We start from the raw sequence: 13,249 nt of genomic DNA on the forward strand, positions 1-13,249 counted from the left end.
CTGTCTGAGGCCACACAACAACCTCACCTCCCTCGATTTCCTTGTAGAACATTAGGGATAAAATGGTTGGGTTCTGGTCCTGCTCAAGCCCTCTGACCTTAGGACATTCTTTCAAGGGTTTTGCTGCCTCATCTCTCAAAGGAAGTGATGCCCTGCCACCCTTTGCCCACCTTATAGCACTGCTATGGAGAGCCAGGCCCAGGAGAGAACTGGGGGCAGGGGGCAGGGGTCGTGAACGTGCCCTCAGCACCACATCCGTTCAGGATCTTAGTGCCGCAGATTCCCTTTGGACTCTGCTGAGTTTCCAACCAGGAAAGCAGGTGCTGACTGCGCTCGGCCCTGCCCCAGGCCTGGAGAGCCCTTCATCTGTCCCTCCCACTCTGGGCCTGGTGAGGTGCCTAAGGCAGGCCCATGAATGACACACATGGAAAACCTGACTCCCTTCTCCTCCCATGTCTAGATGAGACTGAGATGCCGGGAGGGTCAGGGATTCCTCCAAGGTCACTACGGGGGAAGCCTGCACTAGTGTGTCCAGGGCTCTAAGGCCCAGGCCACTCAGGAGCTCCTCCCCACACCCCCAGCCCAGGCCTGGGTTTGTGGAACTCCTCCCCCAGGGAAGCCCTGGGAAGCGCCTTCCTATAGCCAAGGGCCCAGCTGCGATGAGGCCCGAAGGGTCTGCTTCTCCCTGAGGCTGGCTTCATGGTAGCTGAGCCCTGTACTGCTGACTGACCGAGTCATTGGGACGACTTAGTGAGCTCACTCTGCTCCGGTCTAGTGGAGGGGAGCCTCTCCGGGCCATCAGCAGGGAGATGAATGCTGTCCAGCAAGGCTGCCCATCACTTCGTTGCTGACAGCCAGGGTGGGTGTAGCCTGGAGGGGCTTGCCACGGGCGCTGCCCACATCTAGCCTGCCAAAAGTATGGCAGCAAAATAAGCAGCCCGTGGGAAGGGAGTGTGTGAATGCTTCTCCTTTAGTGCTCTGGGCCGAGCGAGCCCCGGGCTGGGCCTCCACTCCTTTCTGCCTTATTGGGGGTGGAGGGCATTGTCAGATGCCATCAATAGCAGATGCCTGGGGGGCTCAGTCCGTTGAGCATCCGACCCTTGATTTCGGCTCGGGTCATGATCTCAGGGTCTACCCTCAGCTTGGAGTCAGCTTGAGATTCTCCCTCTCTGCTCCTCCCCCTGCTTGTGCTCTCTGTCTCTCAAATAAATAATCTTTAAAAAAAAAAATAGTAGGTGCTGGAGCTGGTCCTGGGGGCTGGGGAGAGTTTGCCTGGTGGAGCTGATGGGAAAGGCCACGGTCTGCCCGTGCCCTCTGAGCGGACGTGGGAGCCCACGGGAGCTGGGTCGGGCCAGAGCAGGTAGCAGAGGAGCTTGAGGTCCTCGTGAGGATTGTGCTGAGACACTTGGTCATCTTCTAGAGGAGATGGGAGCCTGGCAGGGTGAGGAGAGATGGCTTTCTGGCTAGGAGGAGGACGCCAGCGGAGCAGTGGCTGCTGGCTCTGGGTCACAGCCCCCCACCTGAGCCACACAGTGGGCGGAGAGCCCCTGGGACAGAGCCGTGGTTCCCGCCCTCCAGCAACCTCGCTCAGGACCTTGTGGTCGGTAATCCCATTCCTCTGAAAGAAAGGCACGCTGAGATCCTCTTACCCAATCCTGCCGTGCCCTGGAGGAAGGGAGAAGGCACTGAGGACACAGGACTTCTGCCAGGACTCCCAGGCCAGAGACGGGAGATACGCTGCCCGTCGGCCACCAGGATGGCCCAGTCCTGGCAGCCTAATCGGTGAAAGCATTCGCATTTTCCACTTAGCCAGGGCCACTGCCAGGTAGGTAGAGGGTGCTGCATCAACATGACCGAGGGGGCCCGGGCCCTGACTGCCTCCCTCCCAGATAGGCTAGGGTCATAACTCCATCATTCACTCCCTGACCACCAGCAAGCCCAAGGCAGGCTGTCGCCCCAGGCAGCACCGGCCCATTCTGTGTTCTTGGACCCCTCTGCCTTGGCTTTCTTGCCGCTGGCTGCAGAGTTCTGCCCAGGGAGCCCTGGGTTTCCGACTTGATCGGTGTGGGTAGACGTAACAGAGCCCAGAGCAGTCTGTTGGGTGTCACCAAGCATGTTGGTGGCAGAGCCTGGCTGGAGTGGGATCTGGAGTCTTTTCTTCAACTGCAGGGAAGAGGCAGAGCAGTGGCCCCTTCTTCCATCGGTGGCTGGTGGTAGGAGAACAGGACCTGGAAGGTGGGAGGCCTTGGCAGGCTCCAAGGTTGGCCCAAGGAAGGCGGAGCCATGGACCCCCAGCTCAGATGGCCTGGCAGGGGCTAGACTGGAAAGTCCCCTCTGAGAGGAGGCTGAGTCCCCACTGGGGCCAGCTATCTGCTCTCCACTTGAGTGGAGGGGCAGTGTGCAGCTGGAAACCAGACTGGACTCTCTTGGAGGTCAGAGGGGGTTTCCCAGCCGCGCCTCCTACCCTCTACAGGCTTCTACTCTGAGGGGACCATGAGCTTCCCTCTAGCTATCTCCTTGGCCCTGAACTCTCCGTGCCAAGTGGGCGGCCCAAATCCAGGGTGGGAGCAGCCTGAGCTGTGTGCCACCTTATCATCAAAGCAGCACCCTTCTTGTGATGTTTGGTCCTTTTGCAGACACCAGCCAGGGACCCCTGCGGATCCCATTCACCTCTCCCCAACACCCATCTTCCCCCACCCCCGACAGCTGTCGCTGGCTCAATACCTCCTGTGTCCACAAATCACTGTGACAGTTAGACCCCTTTGTCGTCTGTCCCTCGGAGACGCTCATCTTTCCCGTGGCGACAGGGAGTCCCACATACCCCAGCAAGGGCTTGGACCTCCCTTGGTGACAGTGGGGCTGGGGCCGGCAGTGTCTGAGAGCAGCTATGATGTGCTGGGGCCCAGAGGAGGGACCGGGCTGTGGGAAGCCCCAGGTGACCCTTTTGGAGGGACAGCAACACCTCTGTCATAGAGCCACAGACCCAGGCTTTCAGCTGGAGGGTGTCCTTAAAGATTGGTTCACACGAGGAAACTGAGGCACAGGGTGGGAAGAGGTCACACGGCCCATCAGAGGAGCGGGGCCGTAGATATTCTCTGAGCACTCACTTGGCATCAGACCCTAGGTGAGGGGGACACTGGGATGAAGGAAATGATGGGCATAATGGGGAAGCACTGGTGTGCAGCCAGGTGAACACCCAGGCTGAGGACATTGAGGAAAGAGCCCTGGACCAGGGGAGACCGGGCTAGGGTTCAAGTCTGGCCAGGAAGTCTTGCTCAAGCCCCTCCCCCTGTCTGGAGCCCTCTCTTCATCCTCACCTAGTGGATGGCACGTCCCTCCCAGGACCCGCAGCAGAGGGTCGTATGGAAACCCCGTCTCTTCATTTAGAACAAGGTGGTGTGGGCAGCTCATGAGCAACATCTGTGTCCTCTGCCACCACTGACCCTGGGATACTGCGCTGACCCTGACACTCCCTGGGCCATCCCTCCACTGCCCCTCCTCCAGCTGGGGAGTCTGGCCTAGCTCCAGTACCACTTCCTCCAGGAGGACCTCTCTGGGGCAGCCTCCCATCCAGTCTCCCCTCCAACCTCCCAACCTTCCAAACCTCACTGCCACACCTTGTTTTTTTTTTGGTCTTACGATCTGGACAGGTTAAAAAATGTAGCTCCTTAGTGTTGGAAGAAGAGGAGAGAACCTGGAAAATTTTGAGGGAAACTGCCCAATTTAAAAAGCAAAGATGCCCTCACCAAAGAGTGGTCCTCCCAGGCTCTCTGCTTCGTCCTCTTTCATCTTCTCCCTCAGACCCTTGCTGTGTCCGCCCCTCCGCCTCCCAACCGCCACCCCCAGCACCTGCTGCTGCTTCATTTCCTCTTTCTCCCCAGGTGGGATGAGAGGGTGGGGGAGAAAGCCACTCAGATGTCACCTGCTGATGGATGGTGGTGGCCTGAGGCCCCGGAGCCTGCTGGGCGACACAAAGCCAGCAGCCAAGCCCCGCCCACCACGCTTCGTGGGTGTTGGGACACTGTGGGAACCATTTGCCTTTCCTGCACCGCCAAGAGCCTTGAGTCTGCTTGTCAGCATGTGGGGATGCTTGGATTCAGAGATACAGTGCTTTGCCGGGATGGAATCGGAGGCCATCTCCAAGCTTACGGACTCGTGCGACTCGTGCAAGACTATCCTGGAGTCCCGTCTCGGGGCCAAGGGTGAGCAGATCAGAGTGTGCTTGGAACCTTGGCTTCTTAGAGAGTTAGAATCTTAAATCCTCGGAAGCTGTTCTAAATGTTAGATCAGACCCACGGGATCTTTATTTTTTTTTATTTTTTTAAGATTTTATTTTTAAGTAATCTCTACATCCAGCATGGGCCTTGAACTCATAACCCCGAGATCAAGAATTCTGTGCTCTACAGACTGAGCCCACCAGGCGCCTAGGCCCACAGGAATCTTTAAACAGAGGATTCTTAGGAACATCACACATCCGGGGAGGGGTCAGGGCTTGAACCCAGTGCTGCTGGGCCCCAAAGCTGCTGGGGATGGGCTTTGAGCCCAGGGTCCCCCCCACACACACACCAATGGGCTCTCCCCTCACGCTGTTTCCGATAAGTAGTGCAGCTTCATGTTTGCCTGTTTTATATGTCGGGGTTTCACTTGGAGAAAGGGCTCCTCTGCTTAAAAATAGAGAAAAAAGTTTTCCAGGCCCTGCGCTGCCTGCAGCTCTCGTGCCAGGGCCCGCCACAGCCTGAGAGGGTGGCTCTGGCCAGTGGGTGACCAGGCAGGCAGACAGGGGCCTCCCGGGGGGGGTGCAGCTTGCTCCGGGCCACAGTCTCCTCCCCCTCTCACTCCTGCTGCGTTGTTGCTGCAGCTAGAGAACACTCGGGGGTCTGTCGTCCCGTTGACTGGGCTGACAGTTTAATAGTAGCTTCCTGGGCTGTCATTTAAATCTGCCTGCCAGGTTAGTAGGCCAGGGGCGGGCTGGCACGCCCCCTGCCCCCACCCCGGATCTTCGTTCTGCCGGGAGCGGTTGTCTTGGCAATGCCAGGGCCTGGCCAGCTCTGCAGTAGGGTAACTGGGGGGAGCAGCCCTTTCATCTCCCCGACCCGGGTACAAGTGGCCCAGCTGCCTTAGGGCTGGGCTGCAGGGCCAGAGCCAGGCCAGCCGATGCTGGTCCAGGCTTGGGAGAGGAAGTGGGAACAGACTAGTCCCTCCGTGCCCTGGGAGGGGAAGGGACCTACCCAGGTGCCTCAGCAACCATGTTGAGCCAGAATCCACCTTGCCTATGGGTCTCTGCTCTGCCCTCAGAGAATATGCCCTGGAGCCCCCTGACCTGTCCGCAGAAACCCAAGGGCCTGCATTCCTGACATCTCTCCCATCTCCCTGTCCCAAGTGGTCTGATACCAGTCTCCCCTCCCCTGCTCTTCTCTGCACGAGTCCCTGCTCTGAGGCCTGTGGTCTCCCCTTAGCTTTACTCTGGGCCAAGTGCCCTGTGAATACCTTCTCCTATTTTTCATGGCTTGGTGGAGGGAGCTGGCCCAGAGACAGAAGACTAGGTACCAGCTTCGGCTGTGTGATCACAGGCCAGTCTTTCCCTTCCCTGGGCCTCATCTTCTTACCTGCAGGATGAGGGACTTACACGACAATGTATTTCCTCAGATGTGGTTCATTGGCCCACTTGTTTCTTGGGAAATTAATAGACATGGCATCTAAAAAGGAAGTTTCGTGGCTAAACAGGTTTGGGAAGTGCTGGAAGAAACAAAGTCAGTCTGGTATCTGCAGGCCTTCTCAGGACCTTTTGTAAACCAATGGGCATCATGAATCTACAAAGGAGGAAAATAGCAAGACTTACCTGAAACCTCTGCGTGGATGGCTACCCCTGCTCTCTGTCCTACCCTTTGCCTCTCTCTTTCTCTGCTAGGGGCCAATCATCCATCTCACACAGTCTCACCAAATCCTGAAGAAAGACCAGGCAGCAGAGGCTGGGTGAGCTCAGGGAAAGGGGGCCTCCCAGGGGCAGCTTGGTACCAGGCAAGGTCAGTTGGCCGCCAGCCCAGTGGAGCTCCCAGGTCCCTTGCCACTTGCTTCCTCTCCAGCCCCAAATTGCCATTCTCCTGGCTCCTCCACACCCCAGGCCATGTTATCCCTTCTCGGAATGCCCTTTGTCGCTCTCGTCCCTCCCACGGTTTGGCTGACTCCTCTTCCTTGAATATGGTCCCCTCCTTCAGGAAGCCTTCCTTGATTCCTGGGCTGGGTCAGGTACCCTCCCCTGGCTTCGTGGCCACACAGTGGGACTGAGTCAGAATATCAGGGCACAAGGGGCAGCCCTCCCACAGATATGTGCTGGGAATGAATAGCCGTTCTCTCTGGCCCCTGGTTCTCTGGCTGGCAGAGTGGGAGAGCTGCCTAGGGACCTTCAAGCCCCTGGGCTCTGACATGAGAGAGCTCTGATTGCCAAGAGGAATCCACACCAGGCAGCTCCACCTGGCAGACCTGACTGATCTTTGTTTTGAAGCCCCCTGTCTGCACTGGGGCTGCTGGATGAGCGTGGGTGGGGAAAGAGCAGCACGAAGGATGCGTATTATCTCAGGGAAGGAGGCCTCTGGGGGTGGAGAAGCTGGGAGGTGCTGAGTGATCATAATAATTTCACGAGATCATAGACTCTGGGTGTTGAGCGGGACTTAAGATTCAGTCGGCACCACATCTCCATCTCCAAATGAGGAGGGAGGCCCTATGTGACGGGTGGGCCCAAGGTCACACGCACAGCGGCTGGGGCTGCTGACTTCACACGCCTCAAACTTGCACTTTTATGCTTTTCAGTTTATAAAGCCCCGACACAATCCTTAGCCCATTCGCTTCCCACAACCTTGTGTGTTTGGCAAAGCAGCGATATGATCTCTGAATGTAGGTGAAGAAAGTGAGGCTCAGAGAAGTTGTGTAACTTGCAAAAGGTCACACAGCCCATATGTGGCAGAGCAGAGTTTGACTGACCATGGAGTATCTGATGCTTTCCTCTGCCGGTGTTCTTAAGTGGCAACGCCTACCTCCTTTGTCCGGGATTTCCCTTTCTCCCCAACTCTGCCCAGGGGTAGGCTCCTCCCCACTGCCCTCTGGAATCCCAAATCCTTCGTGGCAGCCCATCTGTTGCCATGGTACCAGATTATGATGTCGCAGACCCTGGATGACTATGCACAGCTCCTGGGCTGTGGAGTACAGGGGCTCACAGAGGTGGGCATTGTCCAAGGGGCAGACTGGCATGGAAGGAAATAAATCCCTGGAAACAGGGGGCCACGGCCTCGAGCCCAGCTAGGGAATCACCCTGGGAGTTGGAGCCAAGGCCAGGAATGGGGTCTGGCATGGCTGGCTCTGACGGGCTTGAAAGACTGCTCAGCCCTCATGCCTTGGCGGGGCTGATGTAGCCTCATGCCTCTGTCAGGCTCATTACACTGACCGACTCAACATGGGGATGCTCACTGGGATCCCTTGCGAGAGCCCTTTTGCCTTTTGTCCTTGCACTGGCGCTGAAAGTCACCATCCCCGCTTGCCCAGAGAGGGAAGGAACTTGCCCAAGGTCACCCAGAGAGGAGGTGGCTGTGCCAGCATTCAGTCTCACCTCTTGCTCCAGATCTTTCCATGGGGTTACATTCTCAGACATGGCCCACTAAGGTGATTGAGTCATGGTCCCCAACCTGAAAATGAGCATGCTGCCTCAGTTTCCCCAGAGTGGTCCATTAGCAGAGACAGGTTGTCACAGGCCCATGTTTATTCTGGCGCACACTTCCGGGCACATTCCAGGGGAATACTTTATGTGGTACTTCTGAGCGATGTGGCTGATCTGCCCCATCGCCTTGTCCTGTGGCCGCGGGGACCTGAGAGCTATTTCACTGGTCATACTGCATTTGCTTTTCTGGGGTCGTCTTAGCCTGATAATATGGAAGTGGCTGAGGGCCTTAGTGGGAAGAGCCCAAGCTTTGGCAGCTGCCACATGGAATTAAAATCCCACTTCTGCCACCTACCCCCTCAGTTTCCTCTTCTGTAAGATTGCCGATGTGAGGAGTCGCTGGGATACTGGGTGAAAGGTGCCAGGCCAGAGCCAGGGTGGAAAATGTCCAAACCGGTCACGACAGGAAGCAAATCTCTTCTCCAGAACACTGCATGGGACATCCATCGCTGAGGCGGCCCTTCAGGACTGCGATGGTGCTTTTGGCTGCCCTGGCCTCCTTGCCTGGTGCCTACAGGGCTTGGCCCACTGGGGGAGGCCAAGCTCACTCCCAGGCTGCCAGAATGCCAGGGAGAAAAGGGTCTTTCGATAGTGTCTGGCTGGCTGAGACCAGGGACAGAGCCCCTTCATCACCTTCTTCGTCAGGCTTCCCTTGCTCTTCTGGGTTCTGCCTGTTCAGCACTCACCCTGAGTTCCTGGGGAACAGGTTGGGCTGATTGCTCTTCCGTGTGCTCAGTGCAGAGCCGGGCACAGATGCAAGCTCACTGAATGCTGAAACGAAGCTCCTGCGGGATTTTCCCACCTCATTCGAGGCTTTTCTTCCACATCTGATGCTGCTGAATGTTTTATCTGGGGAGCTGTGGGGGGGGGACAGAGGGATCTGACTGTGATGTCACATTGTGGCCCTGCTCCCACCCACGTGACCTTGGACACGTACTTAACACTTTTGGGCCGGGATTTCCTCGTGTGTCAAGTGGGGACATACGTGGCCCTTTGTCATGGCACACAGAATGTGCTTGGAGAAAGTTAGAACAGGATAAACAAGACATTAGGATATACATTTTCTCTTTTCTATGGACGCCGAGCTTCTTGTGGAAGGGGTGCTCTGGTCCTCATGTTAGAAAATGCCCCAGGTGCTGTGGTTTATAACTGTACTTACTTTCAGACGATTACAGGCGGTGACTTACCGAAAGGCGGTATTGGTATCTATTACCCACGCCAGCTCCTGGGTGTGGAGCTCAGGGAGGGCTGCTTGGGGGCCTGGGCTGAGAGGCAGGAGAAGTTGTTCTGATCCCTGCCTTGCTGTGTTTCCCTGGGCCAACCCTGTTCCCTCTCTGGGCCTCAGAGCCCCCCATCCCCCACCAAATCTATAGGTAGACGGATTCCTCTCATTTCTTCTAACCCTGCACAGACAGAGGTATTCTTCTAAAGAAAGTGTGAAGAAAACTCATCTTAGAACACAGATGTCCTGCAAGGATTCCACTGAAAGGCAGAAATATGATGGATTAAGGAGACCCAGTGTCTGTCCTCAAATCCCGGCCAGGCTGTTCAGGCCAGGGGGAGCAGTCACATGGCCCCAGAGGCAGCCAGAAGGCCTGTGGGAGGAGTTACATAATCCAAGGCTGGCTATCGGGAAGAAGCTTCCCTGGGAGAAGGTGAGCCCAGCCCTGGAGGTGTGGTAACAGAGGCTGGGCAGCCATGCCCCCATTTGGTCCAGTGTCCCCACTGAGATCCACCCTGAGTTGGGCCCTGTGCCGAATCTGACAGAGTCCCTACCCGGAGGAGCATCAGGCCAGTGGAGGGACGTGGAGAAAGGCAAGCCATGTTGGCCCCTGCCCTGTTACCCCAGTTTTGTTACCAGCTGTGAGATCTCAGTCTGCTATATACGTGCCCTGTTTCCTTTGCTTCTAACTAAGGCTCAAACCATAAAAACAGCAGTAGCTCTTGCTGACTGCATCTTCCGTGCCAGAACCTCTTTCCATGTTCTTCGTACACTGTGACTTGTTATTCCTCCTCAGCACCCTTGTTTTCTTCTTCCCATTATATAGATAAGAAAACAGAGGCTCGGTGGTTAAGTAACACCCCCATGGTCACGCAGATCGAGAGAGGCAGAGCTGGGATTCAGAGCCCCTCGAGGAGCCTCCCTTCCGGGGTGTAAGTGCCTCGAGAGCACTTTCTCTCAGGAGACTGATTGGGTGTCTCACCCAGCAGATGGTCTTTTCATCACTCCAAACAGAACATACCTCATTAATCTTGTCTCAGAGTAATCATTTGCTTTTAGGATTCATTAGCAGCAGCTCCCTGGTGCTTCCAGAAGGGCCTGGTTAGGAGGAGCAGGACAGGCCAGTAAAGGGGCTGAGAACTGGCCAGAGGGGCTAAAGTAACTGCCGTAGGTGATCAGGGAAGGCTTCCTGGGGGCAGTGGCAGTGGAACTGGACTCTGGGGGAAGAGGAGTAAGACAGGAGAACAGGCAGTCCCTTGGAGCATGGATCCTGGTACCCGTGTTGGACCTGAGCTCCTGACCTTGGAGGCAGGGCCAGGTGTCACTCTCTCCAGCCGATGCTCAGCAGACGCCTGAGGAATGAATAAGGGAGTCTCTCCTGTCCTCTCTTGGTTGGCGAGGCCCTCTGTGGCCCATTGGGGTGGGGGGAGGTCATGTGGTCCTACTTTCAGACAGCGCACATCCTGGTCACCCCAGAGCCACCTGACCGTATCCCAGAAAAGCCTCCTGGGCCCACCAAGCCCCCTCACACTCTTCTCCTTGCCCCACAGCCAAGAAGACCTGTGCAGACAGCGACTTCACCTGTGGCAACGGCCACTGCATCCCAGAGCGGTGGAAGTGTGACGGCGAGGAGGAGTGTCCTGATGGCTCTGATGAGTCCGAGACCACGTGCAGTGAGTCCTGGCGCTAGGGCTGGTGGGGTGGGGGGGAGGGGGCGGGCGCTCAGCTTCCTCGGCAGATCCTCCTTGTTGGGAGGATGGGAGGCTCAGTGGAGTTGATCTGTCAGACACGGCTCCAGACCTGCCTTGTGCCGCACCGTCGGGGGCTCCCAGCCAATAGCCAGGCGTATTAGCCGCTACTGGTTTCTGCTGACTGCCTCACAGGCCTCTTGCAGCTCGGGCCCTGCTCCTGGGGTACCAGGAGCTAGAAACAGGCCTTCTAACCAGAAGCAGCCAGAGCATATCCTCCGGGTCTCCCCACAGCCTCCCCCACTATTTTTCTGGAGGACTCTGATCATAATTCTAGGAGTACTGCTAACAGTGAGTGCCTATTAAGTGTTTGCCGTGGGCCAGACCCAGTGCTAGGCTCTTTGCGTGCACTAATTCATCTTCCCAAGGCAGCCTTATGAGGGTTCACTTTCTGAATTTTGCAAAGGAGGACACTGAGGCTCAGAGAGGTTGAGTGACTTGCCCAAGACCACCCAGCCAGGACTCTGAGGCCTCTGCCCCAAGCCAGCTGAGCCCAGGAGCCCCAGCATCCACGGCAGGATGGATGGCAACAGAGGCAGCCTGGGGTGAGGCCCAGGGCCCGAGCCAGAGCCCCAGGCCCGCCTCCCACACTCGGGCTTTGTCTCTCCTTGATTTCTTTTCCAGGCCCTAATCCTCAAAGCAAACTTACACCCGGCAGGTCATTCTGTGACATTTGTTAAATTAAAAAGGAGATGAGAAGGGGGCGGGGAAGGCCCCAGCAGTCCTGAGGCAGAGCCTCAGCTGAGTGAGACTGAGACAAAAGGTTGGTGGGGAGCACGTGGAGGATGGGAGGGCTGGTGCGGACCACGAGTCACAATCCCCGTCCTCGTTAGGGGTCACATTCGCCCCAGAGGCAGAGGCGGGGACAATGGAGGCCCGCAGCCCATCTAGGGCTGTGGCTGGTGATAACTGGGTTTCTTTGTCTCCTAGCAACAGAGCTACCAGTCTCCCCGTGAGAGAGAGAAAGGGGGAGAGAAAGGGAGAGCAAGAGCGACCCTGGCCCGAGACAGGAGGCCCCCTTGTCTCCTTGCACAGCTGCCTCTGCCTCTCCTGGCCAGGCCACAGGCCCTGTCCTTTTCTTACCCCCCAGGCAGCCAACCTGTCCTGGGGCTGGTCCGGAGCTTTGTTGTGAGCTGCAGAAGGCACAAAGCCCAGCCACGCCCACTGTGCTTCTCATCTTCAGGGCCAGCTTGGATCCCTGTTTAAAGAGAAGGAAACTGAGGCCAGGATGGGTTTGGCCACTTGCCCGAGGCTGCCCGGCTAAGGAGGGGCAGAGCCGTGTACAGCCAGGAGTGTGTGTTTGGGGAGGGGGCTACGGCCACCAGGGGCTGTGCTGGGAGCACTGCAGTCAGCCAGCTGGGCTATCCCAGCCCCACTCCAGCCCTGGACACTGGGGGCAACAGGGGAACGAGGGGAGCCTCAGCACAGTTATTACTGGGGTCTGTCCTGCTGCCTGAGAGCTGGACTCCCCCTTCTCCCCATGTGTCTGTCTCATTGTGTCAATGTCCCTTTTTATCTTCCCTGCCCCAGATCCAGGGCCCTGCCCACCCTGCTCTCTTGGACAGCCCGCCCCCCTGCCTGCCCCCCTGCCCAGCCTCCCTCTTGCCATCCCTCTCCTCCATGCCCTGCCCCATGGTTCCCTCTGTCTTTCTTCCTCTTGCTTGTCCTAGCAGTTGCTGCCTTCCCATCCCCTGGCGAGTGCAGGTGCCCTCCAGCCTCACCCCTCCTGCCTCCCAGGCCTGCTTTGTACCCTCTGTAAGGCACTGTTATTTGACGGTTGAATGACTGGAGAAGTCGAGGGTCTTGCTTCCAAGACACACAGGTGGTTTGTGGCTGGTCGGCCTTCTGTGATAAAAGACGGGCTGGTCAGGCTCTCTCTGAGGCTTGACGGAGTGCCCGTGGGAACAGGACTCAAGGCTGCACCCTGGGAGTCAGGAGGCCCAGCCCTCCTCTGGGCTGTCCCAGTGAATTTGCTGTGAGATCCTGCACACTTTCCCATCCCTGTCTGGGCCCCAGTTTCTAACATCTCAGAATTCCAAAGACCATGATCTAAGATTCCTGGGCTCTTAGGACCCTCTTTCTCCCAGCTGGGGCACAAGGCTCAGGATCCCACTTCCTGTGCAAAGTTATATTGGTCAGAGGTGGGCATGGCCTGTGGGTAGGCCTGGAGGAAGCGGGCCAGAGTGGGACCTCAAGGGTCAGGCAGAATTTGGGGTAGCAGGACCTGGCGGCAGGCTGGCTCACTGCTTCCCCACCAAATGGGAACCTGCTAGCCAACCCACTGCCCATTTAACTGGCGTTGCCGTAGCAACCCCCACAGTCTACCAGGTTCACCTCTATAGCCTACCAGGTTCCTAGGGACTATGCCAGCTCGAAGAAAGATTACAGGCAGTAGTAAAGTGTAGTGGATTGGGTGTGTGATATATTTGGGTCCAGGTCCTGTGAGACCTCAGGTTGGTTGCCCAGTCTCCCTGAGCCTCAGTTTGCTCATCTGTAAAATAGAGTGATGGCACCTGCCCTATGGGGGTTACGACGATGAAATGGAAAAAATGTGGCAAAGTGTCGGTGCTG

General features: G+C 57.1%; 1 protein-coding gene across 9 annotated transcripts in view; it reads left to right on the plus strand.

Annotated features, from left to right (window-relative positions):
- LRP8 (LDL receptor related protein 8) overlaps nucleotides 1-13,249 on the plus strand; it is a 78,254-nt gene that overhangs the window by 25,132 nt on the left and 39,873 nt on the right. For all 9 annotated transcript variants that reach the window (XM_078073126.1, XM_078073127.1, XM_078073129.1 and 6 more), the window contains exon 3: nucleotides 10,481-10,603. In XM_078073126.1, coding sequence (XP_077929252.1) covers nucleotides 10,481-10,603 — 123 coding nt within the window. The remainder of the gene's footprint in view (nucleotides 1-10,480; nucleotides 10,604-13,249) is intronic.

Source organism: Halichoerus grypus, chromosome 5, assembly GCF_964656455.1.
Source record: "Halichoerus grypus chromosome 5, mHalGry1.hap1.1, whole genome shotgun sequence".
Classification (NCBI taxonomy): Eukaryota; Metazoa; Chordata; class Mammalia; order Carnivora; family Phocidae; genus Halichoerus; species Halichoerus grypus.